The 24,847-nt window shown below is 39.8% G+C and overlaps 1 protein-coding gene across 1 annotated transcript in view; it reads right to left on the bottom strand.

Annotated features, from left to right (window-relative positions):
- ELOVL2 (ELOVL fatty acid elongase 2) overlaps positions 1-24,847 on the bottom strand; it is an 89,551-nt gene that overhangs the window by 28,240 nt on the left and 36,464 nt on the right. Inside the window, exons 2-3 of the mRNA XM_060774809.2 lie at positions 15,538-15,601; positions 4,200-4,387 (exon numbers count right to left, since the gene is read on the bottom strand). Of these exons, the coding sequence (XP_060630792.1) occupies positions 4,200-4,387; positions 15,538-15,601 (252 nt within the window). The remainder of the gene's footprint in view (positions 1-4,199; positions 4,388-15,537; positions 15,602-24,847) is intronic.

Below are 24,847 nucleotides of genomic sequence, written 5' to 3'. Positions count from 1 at the left end.
ATGCAGGGGCGGCTCAACCCATTACGCAAAGTAAGCCTTTGCAGTATAGTTGATTTTGCCCAGGGGCGCTCTTGAGGCACTCTTGGGGGAAAATAGACCTTGACATATGCAAGTTGTAGTTACTGGGATGTATAGTTCACCTACAATCAAAGAGCATTCTTAACTCCACCAATGATGGGACTGAACCAAATATGGCACACAGAATTCCCACGACGAACAGAAAATATATATCAGTGATTGGATGGGGGGGGGGGGGGGGAGGCGCGCCAAAATACTGTTCGCTTACTGTTGAAAATTACCTAGAGCCACCTCTGGTTGTATGGCCATGTTCTAGAAGCATTCTCTCCTGAAGTTTCACTTGCATCTCTGGCAGGCATCCTCAGAAATTGTGAGGTTTGTTGAAAACTGGAAAATTTGGTTTATATATCTGTGGAAGGTCTATTGTGGGAGAAAGAACTCTTGTCTGTTGGAGCTAGGTGTGAATGTTTCAATTGGCCACCTTGATTAGCATTTGATGTCTACCGGATACCATGCAGCTGTGGACAAGTCTACATAGGGACCACCAAATCAAGGAACATGAAAGGTACTGCAGTCTACTTCAACCAGATAAGTCAGCCATAGCAGAGCACCTGATGAACCAACCTGAACACAGCATATTATTTGAAAACAAAGAAATGCTGGACCACTCGAACAACCACCTTGTCAGGCTACACAGAGAAGCCATTGAAATCCACAAATGTGAGGACAATTTCAACAGAAAGGAAGAAACTATGAAAATGGAAAAAAAATCTTGCTACCAGTATTAAAAAACTCTAAAATTATAACAGTAAATGAAAAACAAAAACACAGGGGAACTCCAGCCAGGAAACAATCAGGAACACCTGGTCACCCGTCAACAAGGAAATCTCCCAGGCAGTAACAAGCCACACCTAAAAACTGTCAGACCATCAAATGCTAATCAAGGTGGCCAATTGAAACATTCAAACCTAGCTCCAACAGACAAGAGTTCTTTCTCCCACCCTGGAACTTCCACAGATATATAAACCCAGTTTTCCAGTTTCCAACAAACCTCACAACCTCTGAGGATGCTTGCTACAGATGCCGGTGAAAAGTTAGGAGAGAATGCTTCTAGAACATGGCCATACAACCTGAAAAACCTACAACAACCCATTGATTCCAGCCATGAAAGCCTTCGACAATAAACCTTTCTGTTTGGGAAAACATTTGGGAAAGTATAGAGAATGTTTAAACTACACCCATGACTTGTGCTGAAGGGAGAAGTCTGTTCCTTTTGAACTGTGTTGAGAAGGAACTGTGGCGATGACTAGTTGAGAATCTAACAAGCCAGATCAGGAGACAAGGCGCACCACTGCATTTCTGCCTTACTCAGGAAGTTAGAGAACTCTGTACTCCAGAGTTCCTGCTTTACTGAAGCCCTGCTTTTCTATGTAGGTTGCCTATTTTTAGATGATCCTCAAAGAGCTACCGTTTAATCCATGGTTTTAGATGGGCTGCAGAGATATAATGCAGCCCGTACTTAAAGATCGCAGCTTCTAGTGCTTCAGAGAGCCAGAGAACTCAGTTACTTGAATGTAGAAAAATATACAACTAATATTGAATATCCAAAATGTAATTACTATCTCGAGTAACCAACCACTATGTGGAGATGTTCAAAATAATGGCATTTAAAATTCTTGGTCTTTTTAAATAAAGTGCTTTGGCAATAACCTGTCTATTTCCAAATTGCCCGGAGAATGTTCAGCAGTGATGGACTCATTAGAAAGCATACTTGAGACAGACCCTGGAAAAACTTCCTTTTTGGTCTAGCTCAGTGGTTTTCAGCCTGTGGGTTCCCAGATGTTTTAGCTTACAACTCCCAGAAATCCCAGTCAGTTAAGGATTTCTGGGAGCAAAACGTCTGGGGGACCCACAGGTTGAGAACCACTGGTCTAGTAAAACTTCATTTTTGGCTGTTTTCTAATCCGTTTTTTAATAGCTGCCTCACTAGGGAACTGTGTTTCTTCTTCCCAGGGCACTTGTGTCCCACTTTGTGCTGGCCATGGACCCTAATAGAGTTTTGTATTGTATTGGTCTAGTAACTTTTGGGAGGTTCTAGAAGTTGTGATGCAAAAATATGTAACCTCTGCCAAGCTCTGCAGAAGCCAAGCAGCCCTTGTTTGCGGCCAATTATGGAGACCTGCTTTCAACCATCATGTTTCTGATGGAGACTGTCAGCTTCTATGTGAACTGATGGCAATAAACTCACAGGTTCACAGATTTTGTAAAATGAGAAGATCTAATCATGTCTAATAAAATGACATAGAAACAAAAGACAAACGCAATTGCCTTCCCAGCCTTATCACAGAAAGCAGTGAGTTTAGAGGATGATAAAATTTGGGGAGGATAAACAACAGAGAAAAGGTCAAGCATGTTCTTCTAACTGATCTCCTTTTCAAAGTGGCTTCTCCCAAAGCAGATTTCCCCCCCAGAAAAACGTAGCACTAGGACTTAAATTCCAATATTTTGTGTATAAAATGTAGCTTGCCATTTGAAGCCAAGGCTACGGCAGCTATGCATTTTATCTCACGGGTCAAAAATGGTGGCACTAGAAGCTGCTTATACATATGCTGTGCCTCAAAACATAGATTATAGAGAGATAGTCCTGGAAGCCACATGAAGGTCGCTCAGGCCAATCCTTTGCGCTGCTACAAAGCTGCCTCGGGGGAAAAAAACCCTCCCTGAAGAGATCACAGAGTTGATGGTGAGGAACTTCTGACTCTCAAGTTGTTTCATACTGCAATCCCCAGAAGTCTGAACAGTATGGCCAGTATAGTTGTAGGGCAATGCATCTAAACTATTAAAAATTCCCAGCTCCTGTCACAGTGTTAGAAAGAGAAGCAATAGTTGCACATTGAAAGTAGAGAGGAAGGAGCTGTTGAAACAATGTATTGTTGAAGGCTTACATAGTCAGAATCACTGGGTTGTTGTAGGTTTTTCGGGCTATATGGCCATGTTCTATAACAGTGGTTCTCAACCTGGCTAATGCCGTGACCCCTTAATACAGTTCCTCATGTTGTGGTGACTCACAACCATTATTTTTGTTTAACTGTAAGGTTTGCTGCTGTTATGAATCATAATGTAAATATCTGATATGCAGGATGTATTTTCATTCACTGGACCAAATTTGGCACAAATACTCAATATTTTTTACAGTGTTTCTAGACTGCTTTTCTCACCCCTAGGGTGAGAAAATTTTAATACACCCAAATTTGAATACTGGTGGGGTATTTTTTTGGGGGGGGGGTGATTTTGTCATTTGGGAATTGTGGTTGCTGGGATGAATAGTTCACCTACAATCAAAGAGCATTCTGAACTCCATCAATGATGGAATTGAACCAAACTTGGCACACAGAACACCCATGACCAACAGAAAATACTGCAAGGGTTTGGTGGGAATTGACCTTGAGTTTGGGAATTGTAGTTCACCTACATCCAGAGAGCACTGTGGACTCAAACAATAACGAATCTGGACTAAACTTGGCACAAATACTCAACATGCCCAAATGTCAACACTGGTCGAGTTTGGGGGAAATAAGACTTTGGCATTTGGGAGTTGCAGTTGCTGTGATTTATAGTTCACCTACAATCAAATAGCTTACTGAACCCCACCAATGATAGAATTGGGCCAAACTTCCCACACAGAACCCCCATAACCAACTGAAAATACTGTGTTTTCTGATGGTCTTTGGTGACCCCTCTGACATCCCCTCACAACCTCCACAGGGGTCCCAACCCCTAGATTGAGAAACACTGTTCTAGAAGCATTCTCTCCTGATGTTTTGCCTGCATCTATGGCAGAAATCCTCAGAGGTTGTGAGGTCTGTTGGAAACTAGGAAAATTGTTTAAACAATGTTCATCTAGAGAATGAATCCACTTTAAATCTAGTTTCTGTGTTCTGCAGAATTCTGGGCTTTGTAGTTTAGTGAGGCTGTTAAAGGCTCCTCCCTAAACTACAAACCCCAGAATTCTGCAGGAGGCAGAAACTAGATTTTAAGTGGATTCATTCTCTTGTGTGATTCATTCTCATACTATAGAAAGGGGGAGGGGGCAGTATTTTCTCATACAAAGAAAACAACTTTGATTAAATCTCACCCAGCTGAACCCAAAGTCTGACAAAATTGCATTTAAGAAGGCTTACCTCTATAAGCATGTAAAAGGAAAGCACTGTAACTCCAAGGTTATATACAATAAGGAGACCCCTGAGCGACAAAGCTGGTCTGTTCTTCATGAAAGCGGTGCCCAGAAATATGAAGACCAGGTATAAAAAAGTGAGGAAAAGGGTTGGTAAGCAGGAATCCAGCATAAGCCATCCTCTGACCCTGGGATCTGAAGAAACAAAATATAAAGACCCAAAGAATTAGGATACAAAAACATTTCTCAGTTGATACAAACATTCAATACGTTGTATGAAACATAAGAGTCCAGAATAGTCATAAAAATGCTACCCTGTCTTGAAATGCATTTCCCACTAGTGGCTACTTCTCCATTATTTCTGAACTAATATTTCTGAAGTTTACGGAGTTATTTATATGTACATACTAGAAAAATCCATATTGTGCATTTGCATTGAGATATGCCATTTAATCAAACTCTTATTATCCCCACACACTTGGAACAGAGTGCAAGGGATGTTTCCATTTTATCCTTAGAACAACTTTGAGGTAGGTGAGGTGAAACTGCAGCATCGTGTACTTGGCTCTACATCAATTTCCCCCTGAGAGATTTACCATCACGTGAGGCCAAGTGAACAGAGTGTCTGACTGGAGCTAATTCATTTTATTCACTTCATTCCTGTGTTATAGTTAGCATGGTTTAGGTGATGTTAACTGGTTTGAAAATATCTGGCTTTTAGTTGTTAAATTACTTGAAATATGTTCAGGCTTTTCAACATTTTGTTGTTATTTATTGTTTTAAATTGGTTTTATTCTAAGCAGTCTTGAGATCTTTGGATATAGAGTGGTTTAAAAATAGAAAGCCAGCCTGGTATAGTTGTTTGAGTACTGCACTATAACTTTGGAGACTGGGGTTCAAATCTCTTCTGGAGAAACATTTTCTTAGCCTCAGACAAAACCACTGGCAAACCCATTCTGAACCAGTGGTTCTCAAACTTCCTAATGCCGCAAACCCTTAATACAGTTCCTCATGTTGTGGTGACCCCCAACCATAAAACTATTTCCATTGCTACTTCATAACTCTAATTTTGCTGCTGTTATTAATCATAATGTAACTGTCTGATATGTAGGATGTATTTTCATTCACTGGACCAAATTTGGCACAAATACGCAATACGTCCAAATTAGAATACTGGTGGGGTTGGTGGGGGAATTGATTTTGTCATTTGGGAGTTGCAGTTGCTAGGATTTATAGTTCACCTACATTCAAAGAGCATTCTCAACTCTACCAACGATGGATTGAACCAAGCTTGGCACACAGAAAATACTAGATCTGGACCAAACTTGGCACCAATCCTCGATATACCCAAATGTGAACACTGGTGGAGTTTGGGGAAAACAGACCTTGTCATTTGGGAGTTGTAAATGCTGTGATTTATAATTCACCTACAATCAAAGAGCATTCTGAACTTCACCAACGATAGAACTGAACCAAACTTGGCGCACAGAACTCCCCTGACCAACAGAAAATACTAGAAGGGTTTGGTGGGCATTGACCTTGAGTTTTGGAGTTGTAGTTCACCTGCATTCAGAGACTCAAACAATGATAGATCTGGACCAAACGTGGCACCAACACGCAATATGCTGAAATGTGAACACTGGTCACTTGGGAGTAGTAGTTGCTGGGATTTATAGTTCACCTACAATCAAAGAGCATTCTCAACTTCACCAACAATGGAATTGAACCAAACTTGGCACATAAAACTTCCCTGGCCAACAGAAAATACTGGAAGGCTTTGGTGGGCATTGACCTTGAGTTTTGGAGTTGTGATTCACCGACATCCAGAGAGCACTGTGGACTCAAACAATGAAGGATCTGGACCAAACTACTCAATATGCCCAAATGTGAACACTGGTGGTGTTTGGGGAAATAGACCTTGATATTTGGGACTTGTAGTTGCTGGGATTTCTAGTTCACAATCAAAGAGCATTCTGAATCCCACCAATGATAGAATTGGGCCAAACTTTCCACACAGAACCCTCATGACTAACAGAAAATACTGTGTTTTCTAAAGGTTTTTGGCGACCCCTCTGACACCCCCTCACGACCCCCCCAGGGGTCCAAACCCCCAGGTTGAGGAACGCTGTTCTGAACAAATTGCCACACATCTGAAATGACTTGAAGGCATATAACCAAAAACGAAAAAGAAATATTTTAATTTCAAAATTATAAAATATATTGTCCGAAACTGCTGAGGCTGCAACCAGCTTTGTTATCTTGTCTGGAAAAATCTATCATCTCCTTTTGCAGTTATTTATAATTATTCACTTTCCATAACTTTGAAAAACAGGGACATATATATTTACAATCAAAGATGTCACTTCTTTTAAGAACATCAAACCTGAAATTCCCAGCATGTTTAAAACTGCAGCATCGTGTACTTGACTCAGTACTTGCTGTGCGAACCACCCAGACATTCGACTGTGGCATCAAAACATAATTAAAATGCATGATTCCTGTGAAGATACTTCCATTTTAATCAGGGTTACTCACCCTGTGTACCAAAGATACTCAGCTGAATAATTCACATTTTGGGAGAAAAGGATTAACCCAATAAATGTATCACAGATTTGTCCTTTTTCAGGTTAGATACTTTAGGCTCAGTCAGGAATGGGGGCTCCTTTGATCTCTTACCACTAGACATGCTGGCTGCATCTTCTGGAAGTCCAAGAACAAAACATTTGGAAAGCCATAGTTTCCTATCTCAGTCCCACATAGTCTCTGGCAACTTGACACCTTCAGATGTTTTAAATTACATTTCCCATCCCTTCCAGCCAGCATCAACTGACTGAAAGACTTTTTCATTCCAAGATAAGCAGTGGTTTAAACCAGTACATTGGGAGTTATGATCTTTAAAGCCCTATGTGGCTTTGGTCCAAATTTTCTAAAAGCCTGCATCTCCCTGTATGAGTTGGCTCAAACCTTTGAGGAATGGCTTTCTCTAGATTGATGAAGACATAGGAGAGAGGACACCAGGCAACCGGTTTCTCCTTGGTTGTGAAACTCCATAGGCCTCTCATGGAAAGAAGTCCATTGAGCCCCCTTTCTTTCCTTGAACAGGCAAGGACCTTTCTATTTAAGCAGGCCATTGATTCTTAAGTTGTGTTGTAGAACAGTGTTTTCATACTAGTGTGCAGCCTTTTATCTTCTAAATGTATTTAACCTGTCTTATGTGTTTTTATAACATCATATTTTGTTCAATTGCTTGTTCAAAGCTTTTTTTAAATCACTGTAATCTGGGTTGTTATAGGGTTTTTTTTGGGCTGTGTGGCCATGTTCTAGAAGCATTCACTCCTGACATTTCATTTGCATCTGTGGCAGGCATCCTCAGAGATTGCCTGCCATACTTCTGAGGATGCCTTCCATAGATGCAGGTGAAACGTCAGAAGAGAATGCTTCTAGAACATGGCAACACAGCCCGAAAAACCTACAACAACCCAGTGATTCCAGCCATTAAAGCCTTCAACAATTCACTGTAAGCTGTTTTGGGTCCCATGGAACGATGAAGGTGAAGTATAAGAGAGAAAGAGAGAGATAGGGGCGGGTTTGTGGTTCCAGGAAACCTTTGGTCCTAGGGACATTTTGGCCTTCATCTCCCAAAAATGCTAACGATTGATTATTCTGGCTGGGCCTTCTGGGCAGTGAAGGATGAGGACCAAAGGTTGAGATCCACAGGTTTAAACAACAGCTTATATGAAGGAATGAGCCGGGGGCAGAACTCAATATAAGCAAATCATACTTTGAGACCATGACCTAACATAGTGGGCAAAGAACATGGTTATCGAATCCCTGGATTTCTTCATCAGCATAAACAAATGTACAGATTTTTTTTCAATTTGTTTTTTGGAAAATTGGGCTGTCTTGGCTGAATGTTGGTAAGGACATTGAGAGCATGACATAACAGTTAAATAAAAGAACTGCTGATGTTTATCTGTGTTGACTACCTTGGAAGTTATGTTGCTTTATTCAAAGCAACAAAATCTGAGTTGGAGAACATGACTTTTTGAACCACAGTTCTAAAGATCTATCAGCATACAAGCACAGCTACCTGTCATGATGGCTAAAGAATTTTGGAAGCTGTAATATCAAAAATCTGTTCAGAGCTCTGGACTGAATGCAATGAGGGGAATTCATGCTGCACACTGGAGCAGGCAACTTCTATTTGTTCTCACCACTGCACCAAGTTATGCTGATGAATTGATCAAAGGGGAGGGGGGGGGGCATCATCAAGGCTGGTAGCAACAGCAAAATTTCCTCCACAGCCTCAGCCTTTTGCACCTCTACTGAATCAACATGTTGTGGTATTCATGAATAAGTAAGACCCTTGTGGTTATTCATAAATACCACATGTACGCATTCAGAAGAAGACCTACAAGCCACTCTAAACACCTTTGCAGAAGCATACGAGAAGCTCGGCCTGTCATTAAACATCGAGAAAACCAAAGTGCTCTTCCAGCAGTCACCAGCCAATCCCTCTCCAATGCCAGAAATACAGCTTAATGGTGTAACATTAGAAAATGTTGACCATTTCTGCTATCTTGGCAGCCACCTCTCCACCAAAGTCAACATTGACACCGAAATACAACACCGCCTGAGCTCTGCGAGTGCCGCATTTTTCCGATTGAAGCAGAGAGTGTTTGAGGACATCCATAGAGATACCAAGGTGGTTGTTTATAAAGCTATTGTCCTCCCAACCCTGCTATATGCCTGCGAAATGTGGACTGTCTACAAACGTCACATGAAACTCCTAGAATGATTCCATCAGTGCTGCCTCCGGAAAATCCTGCAAATCTCTTGGGTAGACAAGTGGACAAATGTCAGCGTGCTGGAAGAAGCAAAGACCACCAGCATTGAAGCAATGGTCCTCCGCCATCAACTCTGCTGGACCAGCCACTTTGTCTGGATGCCTGACCATGGTATAATAAAGATCAACGACCACTAGGCAGGGGGGACAAACAATCCCACCACTGCCACCAGTGTAACAAAGATCAACAACCACTTGGGCAGAGGGGACAAGCAAACCCACCTCTGCCAGCGGTGTAGAGTGGTTAACGTTCAGCTGGACACTACTTTGACCAAGACAAATGACTACGACAAGGGGGAAAGACTCTCTTATCCCACCTCAGTGATATTGTTGAGTGACCAACTGTATTAACGATGTTAATTACTGATGTAATTGGTAGTTTTGCCGCCACCACCTCAATTAATGTCTGAGGAAAACCATAAGTGTGAATGTGAAAATAGGTAAAGTTTATTCAAGCCTTTGTTCTTCTTCAATGACTGCTTCCCTTACTGACTGGACTGAAATTAGTTTTCTTTAGGCTAACTGAGATCTATTGAGTTACACAGACCGAGGCAGACACCAGTTTAAGATGAAACTATAAACAGGTTTATTTAAACTTGGTGAACAAAACAACTCTTCATAAGAGTGGTACAAAAGCTTGATGCGTTTCAGAGGCTTAGCTGGTTCAGACAAACAGTCTTCTCTTTAGACTTTAACTTTTGTTTCTTGTGGGTTCCTTTCTTCACACTGTTCACTACACTGACACAGTGTGTCTCTGAGAACAGCCCACTGACTGCCTCACAGAGCAAAATAGGCTTTCCTTCACTGACCCTTCTTTGTACAGTGAACCAGGAACCTTTGCCTTTCCTATGCTCTAACTACAAGGCTCACTTCAAAACTTCTCCCTGTCTAAATTCCTCACAGCTCCCTCTTCCTAACTATCCTTCTACACTCTTTGATGTTTAAAACTCTTCTCTCCAGCTTGTCAAAAAGACACAGCCTTTTTCCCTTGAAAACCTAACTCCTCCCCTGACTGCTCTAGCCAATCAGGAGTCGGCTGACTCCTCCCTCTAGCCTCTTAGCTCTCCTGCCTATCTCTCATCATGTCAGCTACTGACTTCAGGCTTCGGCCTTCCTGGCAAAAGGTTAGATTCATGACACATGGTCTCCCAAAGCAGTTGCTCTACTCCAAACTCAAGAGAGGAAAACGGATCAAGAATAGGGCTCCACAGTCACCTACGGACCCACTGCCAGAACACTGATCCTAGAAGACTATCCTGCTCGGACAACGAAGGATTGCCTAAGTAAGTAAGTACTTAATGTAATGCTGGCTTAAGGTAACTTTTCACAAAAAGAACAAAGATAGAAGAACACTGGCACAATCTCTAATTTCTCATTGGTACTCTAATGCAGTTTCTAGCAGCTGCTCTTTCTAGCTAGTGCCTTCCAACTGAGTTCCAGGAAGGAAAAGAAATTGTACTTCAAAAGCAAATAGTTAAAAGTTTTAAAACATTTAAAACATAATGGAATAAATACAGGACAAAGACTTAACAAGCAGTAGGCACTAATGCAATGATCCCATCTTTCCCCCTTTAGTAGGATTCAAAGTTGGAGAAGATTCCCCAAGAGTCACCTGCAGGTACAAGAATCGACAGATGATACATCCATGACAGTAGGGCATCCTATCATCATCATCACCAACACCACCAACACCACCATTACCGCCACCATCACTCCTAAAATCTTCATTTATATCCTGGCTTTCCCACTGGCCAGAATGGTGTAGGGTTTGAGTGTTGGACTAGGACACTGGGAGACCACAGTTTGTTCAGCAGTGGAAACACACTGGGTTACCCCTCTTAACAAATTATGTAATTATGTAATCCCTCTCTTAACAAATTATGCCAAGATGGTAGGATTGTCTTAGAGTTGCAATAAGTCAGAAATGACTTGAAGATACACAAGAACTTTTTCCCAAAACCAAGACACCAGGCAACTGACAAATAAAAGCAATTGCAGGTTTCTAAAACATACAAAAGATTAATATATAAATGTAAACAAACTGTTTATATTATAATATCGATGTAGAACATGAAAATCAAGAAGTAAAAACAAATTTAAATATAGTACAACTGAAAACTAGTACAACGCCCCATTAAAAAGGCAATTCTTTAAAAATATTCAGATCTCTAGTGTCCTTTTTAAAGGAAAACTAATGAACCTATAGCCTTCCAGAAAAAGCACAAAAACAACACGGTTGGTCCATATTAATGGCAATGGTTGAATGTATTGTTTCCTTCCATTGTACAAATAAGTCCCGATTGTCCCATTAAAGCTACTAAAATTTCATAATATAATATTATCATCTTTATTTTTCCCTGTAGGTGTCAAAGGAAGCATTTCCACAACTCTTGCCTCTTGAGGCCAGAATGATACAGATCTTTTATCACAACTTTTTTATTGGAACTACCAACATCTCCATACTATGCAAATGTTGGTAGCATTAGGACTCGAGAACATTAGTTAATAAAAACTCTGAAGCTGGAGAGATGTTTAGCTGGCAGAACTGGACCCCTGTATGGCTTACATAATTCCGTGTCCCAGAAGCAGAGTAAACTGTGCAAAAGTGTAAATACTTTTTGAGCACATTATGCAACCGTGCTGACTTCACATAATTTATAGAACCTGTGCTGATTCGGCATAATATATAGAAGAGTTATTTGGATACGTATTAAACAGAACTGATCTCATTTGTTCTTATATGCTTTCAAGCCCACTCTCACTTATGATGACCCTACTTGTATTGGCAAGACTTGTTTAGAGGAGGTTTGCAATTGTCCTCCTTTTCAAATGAAAGAGAGTGGCTTGTCCAAGGTCACCAATGAGTTTTCATAGCTAAGTATTAGGGTCTCCTAGAATCCTAGTTTTCTGGAGTTGAGAATGTGTGATGTCCAACATCCAATGGGTTTTCATGGCTAATCAGTGATTTAAACCTTAGTCTCCAGAACTGTAATTCAACATGAACTCTTATGCCATGCTGGCATACATCTTGAGTATATCTGGTTTGCAACCATGTTGTCCAAAACAGGCAATAGAGACAAGGTGTGCCAAAGCTTATGATGACCTGAATTATTTTTTGCAACTCCCAAACCCCTCAGTCGGAAAAGCCATTGATTTAAATATCACTGGGGTCTTATTTTTAATTGCCTTCTCAAACTCAGTTTCAGATGAATTAGGCTCCAAACCATGGGAACGTGCTTGTTTGAGGAACACAAAAGCCTTTGGAAGAGCAAAACTACCAGGTGAGCATGTTTCCCCATCCAGGGCAAAACACCCTAAGTTGGCTCTGGCCAGTGCAAAGACCCTTACAAAAGTGTAAACCACAAATTTGAAAACACTATATTCTTTTTACCTCAGAGAACACCTCTGTAAGAATCTCTAAGGCTTTTTTGTGTGTTTCCATAATCCAGGCCCACTAGAAGTTGATTACAGAATTGAGCTGGGGGTACCTACAAATGCCTAAAGAAGTGTTATCTCTAGGAATCTCTAGGTCCTCCAATGCGACTGTATGGTCAACCCCAATTGGATGTTGACTATAGAATGGCACTGGGAGGCCTACAAATGCCTAGAGAAGTGTTCTCTCTAGAATCTTTGGGTCCTCAAGCATGACTCTATGTTTGGCCTCCACCAGAAGTTGGCCACAGAGTCATGCAGAAGGACTTAAAGATTCCTAAGAATACCATATTCATCAAATCCACAAATAATCAAATTTGCAAAAGTGGACCTGTTAATGTGGAGGGCAGAGTGAATTTGAAATTGTTGAGCACTGAGGCTCTGATACTCAAGGAATTGCCAAATTTATAGGAAGAGGTACCATTCACTATTCTGCTTCCTTCCTTTTAATGTTTTCTTTCCCCTGATGAATGTTTTTGCTTAATAACACAACTTAAGTGCTGAAGAAGGTTTAAGTTTGAAATGTTGTGGGTATTTATGGAGTAAAGCAGATGAAGGAAACAGACTTCTTATAGGATTTTTAATCTGACCTGATGCTGTTTTTATTTGTTTGTTACACTCACAGAAAATTAAACCGTACAAAACACATATATTGAGAAATAGATAAGCTGTTTACTTTCCTGGGCTGTATCCATACTGCAGAATTACAGTGCATGGATTGACACCACATTAATTGTCACAGATAAATGCTATAGATTTGTAGGATTTGTACTTTTGTGAGATGTTTACCCTTCTCTATCAGAAAGCTCTGGTGCCACAATAAATGACAAACCCTAGGATTCCATAGTATGCAGCCATGGCAGTTAAAGTGGTGTCAAACTGCTATAATTCTGCAGTGTGAATGGTCTGTTACTCATGCTGTAATGGATAGCATTTTAGATTTTCATCCACATTCTTCTTCAGGTATGTTTTATTCATGAACCATGGGTTTCATGTTTAGCATATTGAAATAATGAATTATTCTCTGCAATTTAAAATAATAGAAGTGGACCCAGGCCCGTAGCCAAGATTTTGATTTGGGGGGGGGGGGCTGAGTTTTTTTCAGGGGGTGTTTCGGGGGGGGGGGTGAGTCTGAGTGAAAGAGGGTCTACCCTAGCAAACCTTTTGTATCATTACCCAATACCCCCATGCATATGGGATATATTGAGTATGGTGATCAGATCATGATATGAATAAACATAACAGTTTAAATAATGCACCAATAAGGCCTTTTCGTGAACCACCATGAGAATTTGGGGGGGGGGCTGGAGCCCCTCAAGCCCCCCCCCCCCCCCCCGGCTGAGTGGACCAGATATGTGGGACTAAAGGAATCCATTGCAGTAATGGTACAAGGAAGTGCAATTATGTTAGACTAATGCAACTAATAATGCTTTCATAAATTAATGCTTAACATACTTAATACATCTTGAGTGCTTAGTCTGTATATGCCTTGTCAGCTCCACTGATTGAAAAAAAAAAACAGAAATAGAGATGTGCTGTTATGCATTCTACCGAGAGTGTTCAAAAGAGAAGCACCTGTATACTATTTTTATTTTAGAAGCATTTATTATTCAGTCCTCCTCCACAAATACTTGCCTGGCCTTCTAGCAGGACTGGTGCAGATTGCTTTAGACCTTTGCTTTAATCTTTCGTGCATGCTATCAGATCACATTAGACAGATGACAAGGCCTCTCTTTACATGAAAGCATGAGGTTACTCAACTGAACAAAGATTTTTGCTTTGGCCAGCAACTTGGATCTGGTTTGTCGTGTGTGTAGCATGCTTCATTATAAAGCAAAGCAGCTTGGTGACTGTAATAGGGCCAGTTAGATGCAGTGGACCATAAAAGATCTGGCCATGATCTCTGGAGGATTATGGGTACTTTAGGCTCACCTCCCCAAAAACCCTTTCCAAGCTTCGAGAGTTAAAAAATGTGACTCACAGTTCAATGGATTTTGGCACTTTCCAGCTGCAACCCTAAATACACTTATGAAAGGTTAAGTCCATTGGACTCAGAAGGAATTAGTTCTTTGTAAATATGTTTAGGATTACCCTCCCAGCTCTGGAGGGCTCAAACAAGTAACTGTAGGAACAGGACAGAACTGGTACGATAAAGGATGCCTAGACTAGCTCAGCAGAAAACTATCACAGAAAACAAAATAAAGAAAACTTCCTTGACTCCACAAACATTCAATTCCTTGCTATCTGGGCATAAGAGGTGTTATAGTCCAATATATATTGGGAATAGAACATAATTAAGGGAGGGAAATACTATCAAAGGGAATATCAGAGGATGGGAAGGTAGGAATAAAATCAGTTTTAAAAAAGAAATCCGAAGGCAAAGGCTCTTTCCAATTTTCTGTCTTTGCCAGCAGAATGAGAAGGAAATACCCCCTCCTTTCCTTGTACTAAGTGAATTGTTATGAGCCAAAAGGATGCCTACAAATAGCTAGGAAATGAAACAAGGAGTTCTGGTGTCAAGACTGTTTTAAATTTTACACCACCCTTTGTATGCTTCCTACACTACTTATTACTCAGCAATTCATAGGTAAACAAAAGGAATGGGCAATGCCATAATGAGGGATACCTTCAAAATCTCAATTTGGGGGATGGTCCAAGCTCCTCCAAATGATCTATGTTACTGCACTGTCATTGTTGCTGCTGCTGCTTCTGTTCTTGTGTGCCTTCAAAACTTAGGATCACCATAAGTTAGAAATACTTATGGTGATCCTAAGGTGAACCTATTATGGGGTTTTGTTGGAAATATTTGTTCATGTGGGGCTTGTCTTTGCCCTTCTATGAGGCCAAGAGAGTGTGTCTTGCCCAAGGTCACCCTATGGATTTCCATGACAGTGTGTCATAGAAACCATGGTCTTTGGAGTTGTGGTCCAATGCTCAAACCACTATATCACGCAGACTCTCATTACAATATGCTTACGTATTGTACTATGCTTGCAGCTAGAACAATTTCTGACTTATTCTGATATGTCAGTGAGGATTCTGACAGCTCCAGCAAAAGCATGCCTACCTCTAGGTCCAAAGAGATAGTCCACAAACTCATTTACTTCTTGGTCAAAAGCCTTCAGCTGCTCCTAAAAAAAGAAAGCAGAAAATAAATGTGGGTCAGTTTTGTCATCTCATCTGTACAGATATATGCAGCTATGATACGTAAATGACATTTTGATGTGCCTGAATAACATGGCTAGTTTGGGGACTGGCAGTATGGCGTGACCCTGGACAATACACCACATATTAGTGCTGATGCTACAAAATAGATATTAGTTGATGTAAGGGTGTGAATACATTTAAATATTTAGTTAGACCATACAAATATAGACATAGAATAGAACTAGGAAAAGCAAAATGTGCCCCCTGGAAGCTACTGGACACCATGTAACACTCATTATACTATATTTATGCTGTATAGGCCCAATGTGGGGAGAATAAGACATTGCCCACCCTTGGAGCATAACATGACTGGGAGCAGCTCTTTGCCTGCTACTGAATTTCCTGTATGGACACAACATTACATATGTAGTATTTGACAGTAGCAGGTATAATGGGTGATTTGCCTTCCATAAGATGCCACATACTGAGCCGCTTTGTGAGGTTTCCCGATGCATGTTGTAATAGAGTGTTTTTTCTTATACCAAGATAATTGGGGAAATATATTCTTCTGAGGAGCTGAATGCAGGTTGCACTGGACTGGTACTGGTGAAATCTGTGTGAGTAAAAGCAAAGACTGGGAGGTAGATGCCCCTATTATTATTATTATTATTATTATTATTAGTAGTAGTAGTAGTAGTAGTAGTAGTAGTATCCCACTTTTCCTTTCTAAAAAAAGAGACTCAGAGTGGCTCACAATAAAACCAATACAATACTATTTAAAAACTAAAAATGTACGAACATTAAAACAGATTTAAATATTAACAGTGCTAAAAAGTAAAAAGTTTAAACCCTCAAAACCAATTAAAATCCTATAGATAAAACCACAGCACCCCTCCCCTAACTTTATTTTTAAAATCTCCTTCTTTAAAAGCCTGCCTGAATAAAAATGTTTTGGACTGCTACTAGAAAGACAGCAGGGAGGGGGACATTCTGGCTTCCCTGGGCAGGGAGTTCCAGAGTTGAGGGGTAGCCACTGAAAGAGAAGGCTCTCTCTCTCGTTCCCACCAACCGAGCTTGAGATGGAGATGGGACCAAGAGAAGGGTTATGATATCATGATTATGCATTATTATATTATGTATACTGTTTTGTTGGAAACCGCCTTGAGTCACTGATAGGCTGAGAAAGGCGGTATACAAATACAATAAATAAATAAATAAATAAAGGCCTCTCCTGAATTGTTGGGTTGCTGTGAGTTTTCTGGGCTCTGGAGCTGCTGCAACAAGAAATATATTCCATCCAAAATGTTATTGTCAAATTGGGAAAAACGGGAAAGAATTAAAGTACATTTGAAAGATGTAGTTGTGTGTGTGTGTCCATCCATCCATCCATGCACACCTTAAAAGTCAACCAGATGATATGTAAGCAATCCTTGGGTCCACAAAAATATGCCACATGTAAGTATAGAATGATAGATTCATCTTGGTTGAGGACAGTGATTCTCAACCTGTGGGTCACCAGATGTTTCGGCCTTCAACTTCCAGAAATCCTAACCGCTGGTAAACTGGCTGGAATTTCTGGGTGTTCCAGGCCAAAACACCTGGGGACCCACAGGTTGAGAACCACTGGTCTAGGAGCACACTCATGCTTCTGTCCGTAGTTGGAATATATACAATATGGTCCCCATATCCATAGAACTAATATACTATATGGTTTTTATTTATCAAAATCCAAAAATGCTCTCTTTAGGCATTTTGTAAGTCTTCCAGTGCAACTCTATGGTGTACTTGGGTCAGAAGTCCTTTATTTCAATGGGGTTTGCTTTTATCCACAGGTTTGCATATCCATGCAAAGTCGAAGAACATATCTTCCATGGATATGATGGTCATACTTTACTAAGAAGGGACACCACTTTCACAAAAACATAAGCTAAGTGTACCTTGCAAAGTATAGTAATTCCTACAGTCATTTCTGATGCTCCAATCAGTACATGGTTTTGGTTTATTCCCTAGTTTTTTTGTTTTTAAAAGTCCTCTGCTGACCTTAAATTAGCTGGGGAAAACTGCACCATGTGGGCCCTAGAGACAGAAGATGCATTTTGACTTTTGGAAAGTGGGGAAATGTTGGAGTGCACCTCTCCAATGTTATGTAGACTACCCTTGGCACTCAACCTCCACTAGATCTGTGTTGTGGGGCAGTGGCTTTGCTTTCTATTGCTTTACAATTTAATCTGATAAATCATTTTAAAGTAAAAACTGCCTAAATATACCTGAATGAATAAGCACAAGCCATTCCACTGCAAAATAAACCACTTACACACAATATTTAAAAGGGGTAATGGTTTCCCCTGACGTTAAGTCTAGTCATGTCCGAATATGGGGTTCGTGCTCATCTCCATTTCTAAGCCGAGGAGCCAGCATTGTGCGTAGACACCTCCAAGGTCATGTGGCCAGTTTGACTGCATGGAGCGCTGTTATCTTCCAGCAGAAGTGGTACCTATTGATCTACTCACATTTCCATGTTTTCAAACTGCTAGTTTGGCAGAAGCTGGGCCTAACAGCGGGAGCTCACCCTGCTCCCCGGTTTAATCCGCTGTGCAATCAATAATTATAGATTTTCTATCAGTACTATATAGGCACAGATGAATACATTTAAACAAGTTTTAATTTAATTTGACTTATGATTACAAATATCATTTCCAGTTCACCTAAAACATACATTTTGTGTTTATGTACATTTTGATGTTGCAAGGTATAATGTCACACGGGTTCTATATTCAGATGGCTGGGTGACTTTAAAAATGAGTACTTTAAAACAAGGATCTGGGCCAGGAAACATAGATTGTAAAAAAAAAAGAGGGGGGGGGCTCAATTTTAGCTGATTCTTAATGTTTTTTATATAACAGAGATGCCATTGTCTAAAGGTTTGGTAGAACATTTTAAAAATACTTTGTTCAGCTCTGCACATGTACAAAAGATGTTTGAATTTAGTCTTGGGTCACATTTCATTCCTTCTTTCCTTCACCCTTAGGTTACATAATTGACATTTATATAAGTGGTATAATGCCATTGTTAAAATGAATTCTAGTACTAGTGCTCAAATCTTTGCACTGACCCATATGGAGTACAGGCTGATCTACAAGTATTGTTACATGACAAATGAGAAATGTGAAACAAAAATTAAGTACAAAGGTATTCTTTTCACAATTTTCATGGCATAGCAAAAGTTTTGTATTTCATTCATTTCACCTATGCTATTTTATTTATTTATTTATTTATTTATTTTGTGTGAAAAGTATTGCATAAGTAAGTATAAAACTGATAAAACAGAGGGAGCACAAGCAGCGAAATAATTTTAGACCAAAAATGGGCAACAGTGACCGCATTGTCTGTAGCTTTAAACAATTCTTCCTCTGTGCATGAGGCAGGGCATTATGGGCAAGCATACAGATGTGTTGTTTGTTCTGCTTTACAGTTGCACAAGGTGGAGAATTCTTCTAGGTAGTGCCATTTTGTCAGGCTCTCTTTTGATCTGGTCAAAATGTCTGAGGACACTTCGTGTGACATCTTATATAGGAAACACACAGAGACATCACAGTGAGAAGAAGTATGCAATGAAATTATTACACACATCATTTTTACAGGAATGGAACATCTGCAATGGCTTTGTTGATAATGAGTCAAATTTGAAGTAAGCGCTGTGAATGTATTATTGTCTGATGGTGTAAAAGCAAAGAGGCAAAGTTCTAATCAAGGAAATCCCCAATTCAAATGTTACATCCGCCATGTGATCAGCGGGCACGCTCTTGGGTAAGGTATTTACTCTCAGTCGCAGTTCCCTCATTCATAATTGGGGGAAATTGCAACAACAACAACAACAATTGCTGTTAACTGTTGTACACGTACTTGCAACTTGGATAGATTATCTGTGATTGCTTTTGTTGGCTTGTCTTTGTTGGGACTTGTAAATTTGCCGGTGGTTTACTATAGTGGTTCAGCAGGCCCTCCATATTCACTGGGTCTAGGATCCCCATGAACGTGGGGGGGGGAGGGGGAGGGAGATGTTTAAAAACCACTATAGGATCTCTATGTTAAAATCACTCTGACCAAAAGGTCATGGGTTCGAAGCCAGCCCGGGATGGAGTGGGCTTCCAACCAATTGTGTAGCCTGTTATCGACCTTTGCAACCTGAAAGACAGTTGCATCTGTCAAGTAGGAAAATTAGGTACCACCTTGTGTGGGGAGGCTAAATTAACTAATTTATGAGGCCATAAAAAAGACTCCAGCAAACCACTCCAGCAAAAAGCATGCTGGAAATGTGAAAGTACTTCATCAGTGTTGCAGATGGACGATGAATGCGACAGCTCCCCTGGCGGCCAGAAAAAGTTAAATAGCCTCTGGGTATGTCTGTATATGTTGTATGTCAAATTGGCATTGAATGTTTGCCATATATGTGTACGTTGTAATCCCCCTGAGTCCCCTGCGGGGTGAGAAGGGCGGAATATAAATACTGTAAATAAAATTAAATAAATAAATAAATAAATAAAATATCCTGCAGTGCAACCCCATGGTCAACATCTACTCTACGAACATTGATCACAAGGTCAAACCTAAAGATTCCTAGGGAAAACATATTAATAAAATATGTGAATAATCAAATATTCAAAAGTCAACCTCTCAAATGTGGAGGGCCAACAATAGTAGTGACTTATTCATATGGAACTGAATTTATGGAATGGCTCAGACAATATTTTTGGACAATGTGATGAACAGTGAAGATATTGGTTTTATATGTTTTTAAATGGTTTTATCATACGTTTTTATAAATTTGTGTAAATGTTTAAATTTTATATTGTATATAGTTATGGCATCAAATGGCTGCCAGGTTGTAAGCTGCCTTGAGTCACCTTCGGGTTCGAGAAAGGTGGGATAGAAATATTGTAAATAAATAAATAATTCTACTTGCACAGCTGGATTCAGTACTTTGGATAGTTCCTCCAGAATTCAGACTAAAACCAAGAACAAAGAACAAATTCACTGCTCTACTGATATGGAAGTCAATAGGCAACATCACTGGGGCTGCTACAATCCTTCCAGGATTGTCATAGGAACAACAGCTAGATAATGTGTATGAATCTCTGCTCAACCATAGAAATGTACGGGAAGGCAAAGTAAGGCAAAGGCATGCCCCCTGAACAAATATTTCCAAGAAAACCCCAAGATAGGTTAACCTTAAGGTGGCCATAAGTCAGAAATGACTTCAAAGCACACTGTAACCACAATGTGTGGTTTGCACAAGGGTCAGCCCTACCATTAGATGGAGTGAAATAGGCACTTCAGACAGAGTTTGGGTGTTATGTGGGCTGCTAATTGTTAGATATTTAATTTGCTATTAATGTGTTTTTACTGTCACATATGCTCAGACAGGACTGTTGGATTTTCTACCTCAAAATATCATGAATTGCTTTAGGTGATGTAAACTTTAGATATTATGTACTGTTTGCTGCCCTGCTATAATAATAATTATTATTATTATTATTATTTATTATTATTATTATTAATAATAATAATATCCTGCCACCATCTCCCCAAAGGGACTTGGGGTGGCTTATAAGGCACTCAAGGGTGAACATATAACATACAACAGGTAGAAATGGTACAAACTTATAAAACAAGTCACATAAAATGATAACGACTCCTATCAACACATGTAGCATAAAATAAAAATAATATACTTTTAAAACAACAGTAGATAAAACTAACTCAGCCCTGCTCTGAACACTTAAAAACTCTAGAACAATAATATGTATTATTAGGGAGCATCACACATTACATATTTTATTTCTGTATCCACTTTGAAAAAGAGATACAGTTGTGAATAAAACCACTTCAGAAACCTAAGGGAAGCTTCTCTACATTTAACAAAGTAATGTAACAAAGTCACATCACATTGGTTTACATGTATCTACACAATTGCAACCTCAAAAAATAACAGATTGGCTGACTTTGGGTGAGTCACAATCTCACTCTGCCTAGAAAAACTGTGAAAGGTTTGTCTCAGGATGGCCAAATTTTTAATGATTTGGAGGTACACAACAACACAACAACAATAGTATCTCTGTCTGGGTCATCACAGGATGGTCAGTTGTTTTTTCTTGTTCTCCTGGTGGGTTTCTTTTGCAAATACAATAAATTGGTTCAGGATGTTCTTTCGAAAAAGAAATGCTTCCCAATGGCCCTTTACTGGGACAATAGAAGAAGAATGCTGTCATGTGATAAGTCCTGCGTTTATCCTGTTGTAACTGCAATTTACCTGCCTCATTTGATAAAGACCTGTGAAAGACTTCCCCTTACTCATGCTGCATAAAAACAGAATTCCAATATTACTCATACAGGAGACCTTGGTTATTCATACACAGCACTTTTGCTATGTAGCTATAGTATCTCTCAATCCAATTACAACAATCCCAATTTACCTAGGTAGCAGCTGTTGTGACCAATTCTTCCAAGTCAATAGGGAAACTGCGGGTTGATGTTCCCATCCTTTTCCATGGACAGAGTCAGGGTTTCTGACACAATTTCCTCTTGCACAAGAGATCTCTTGCACAAGGGAGAATTGGAACATCATTCAGCTTTTTACTGATTGACTGGGGGACAGATCTCGGTCAATTACAGCTGCTGCTGTCCAGTCAGTGGGATCTGGGCAGCTTTTAGTCCTATATATTTCCTAAAGAAGAGATTGCATAGGAATCGTGACTATAAACCAGTCATAAATGCACACCTTTTGGTTATACTTTTATAAATACCTTCATGAGTTCCAAGGAGGAGACATGTATGCCCCCCCCCCCCCGATTATTTATGCTGGATAGGCTAATAGGAGTTAGAGCTCAACAACATCTGAAGAGCAATGCATTTCCCATCCCTGCATACCGAGTAGTTCCCAGAAGTTGCAGACTCAGACATAGCAATGCTGGTGCAGAAATTACGCTGCACTTACGCCTTCCATTCTGGGTCAGTTTCAGAGCTCATCAAGATTTAACACGCAGCAACAGAATGGTTACTGTACAGTTATATATAAATATAATATATAAAAATAATCTGGAACTAAATGTTATATAACAGTGGAACTGTTTCACACTTGGCTGAGCATATCATATCTCCTGAGATATGCGGGAGAAGAAAGAAAAGGGGCCTTGTACAAAGAAGGAGCAACAAATATTTTAAAATATTTTTTTTCACAACCACCTACCTCAAAATGTATCACAGGCAATTACGATCAAGTGATCAAGTGCTCTAACAGTACTTCGTAAACATGTTTTTTTTTATTTTAAAAAACCCAAAACCTTTTGCTAGTAATTTTTTGAAAGGTGCCTTTGCATGTAAACAATCCTCACCCCTCTCTGAACTTAAAAAGGAAACCATCTTAAAGTTATCTCAGGAGACATGTTTATGGAGGCAGGTGCCAATATTTCACTTTGTCTCCAGATAGAAAGATAGATAGTGGCTACAAAAGCCAGGAGATCAGGTTCTTGTCTTAGATTCTCCTATAGTCTGGGGTAAGGGGAAAAGACCATTGCCTCCCATGATCATTTCCCCACATTTCTTGCCTCTTTCAGGCTCCTACTACCTCTTTCCACATTTCTTTCTTCTCCCTCAGCTTCTTGTTATGTGGTAGCGGTGGGACCACTGTTGTCATCTTTTGTGAAATGGACATCAGAAGTGGAAAATGTGGAATTGAAGCATCAGTTTAGTAATTTGAAGCTCACACTTAATCTCAATGGTGTGCTTAAGGTCCTACCAAGCTACTTGGAAGGTCATCGGTTTGTCTTTCCAGAGCTTTTAGGACTGACTGTTTCCCCAGTCCCTTGAAAACATTTCGTAAGAGTGCCATTCATTCTCCTTCCACATTCCTAATGAACCTACTAGATCAGTGGCTCCCAAACTTTGGTCCTCTGTATGTTTTGGACTTCAGCTCCCAGAAGCCCTAGTCAGCTTCACCAATGGTCAGGATTTTTGGAAACTGGAGTTCAAAACATTTGTAGGATCAAAGTTTGGGAACCATGACACTAGCTCAAAAGAATAGATGACATCTGCCAGAAGAGCTGAGAAAGATCCAGCTATTGAGATCAAAGACACACAGCAAGATTGCCAGGTCTGCAAACGAATTCTCCAGCACTTCTTCTGCTTCCATTAATCTTCTTCCATACAACCCTCTCCCAGACTAGTCATGCTGGCAACAAATTTATAAAAAGCAGTTTGTTTCTCATTACAGTTGCTAGGGAACATGAACAAAATGATGCGATTTCACATGTCCTGCCTGTGGACTTTCCATAGCCATCTGTTTGTCCATTGTAGAAACAGAATCTTGGACTCCATAACCCTTAAGACTGATTCAACAGAATTTTCCTGTGTTCTTACAAGACAGTATTTGTAGAAGACACATTAATTTAGTGGTTCCCAACTTGTGTTCTATGGACCACCAGTGGTCCGCATGAATGAAAATATGGTCCGTGTAATGACATCAACATTACTATATTGTTGACTTGATTCCCCTCCTTACCCTTAGTTTGTGCCTCCTTCACCAGGACCAATCAACTCATGTTGTTTCACAATTCCAAAATGTTATTGTTTCTGTTGCTGGCTTATACACCTTTCCCTCATTAAAGACATACTCAATAAATTTTCCCCATATTTTCCAAAAATCTGTTTGTTTCCATATTCCCCTTTTAAATATCTATATTCCAAATTTTCCTATACCATTCTTCTAATTGAATTTCTTTTTTTCTTTCCAGTTTTTTGCTATTAGCAATTTAGCTGCTGTTATCAAATTAAAGAACCCCACAATTAAAAGAATCTCACACCTTGTGTGACTGTGGAGCAGAACAGACAACTCCGCATCTGTATGCTTGTGCACTATGCCCTGCCTCATGTACAGAGGAATAATTGTTGGAGGCTACAGACAATGCTGTTGCTGTTGCCCGTTTTTGGTCTATTGTACTCCTTCTATTTTTATTGGTTTTATACTAATTTATGCAATGCTTTTGATATGAAATAAATAAAATCAAATTAGAAACCAATTCTTTCTCCTCTTGTAAGGGAATTGTATTATCATGTATAAGTAATAATGCTAATTTTGGTGTAATCTCAATCTCTATTTTATTATTGCTCTTATACCTTTAAATATACTTTCTCAAAAGTTTTGTATAGTTTTATATGACCATCACATATAAAGG

The sequence above is a fragment of the Anolis sagrei genome, chromosome 4 (assembly GCF_037176765.1).
Source record: "Anolis sagrei isolate rAnoSag1 chromosome 4, rAnoSag1.mat, whole genome shotgun sequence".
In the NCBI taxonomy this organism is placed as follows: Eukaryota; Metazoa; Chordata; class Lepidosauria; order Squamata; family Dactyloidae; genus Anolis; species Anolis sagrei.
Note: the sequence above shows the minus strand (reverse complement) of the source record. Positions and strands in the feature narration are given on the sequence as shown.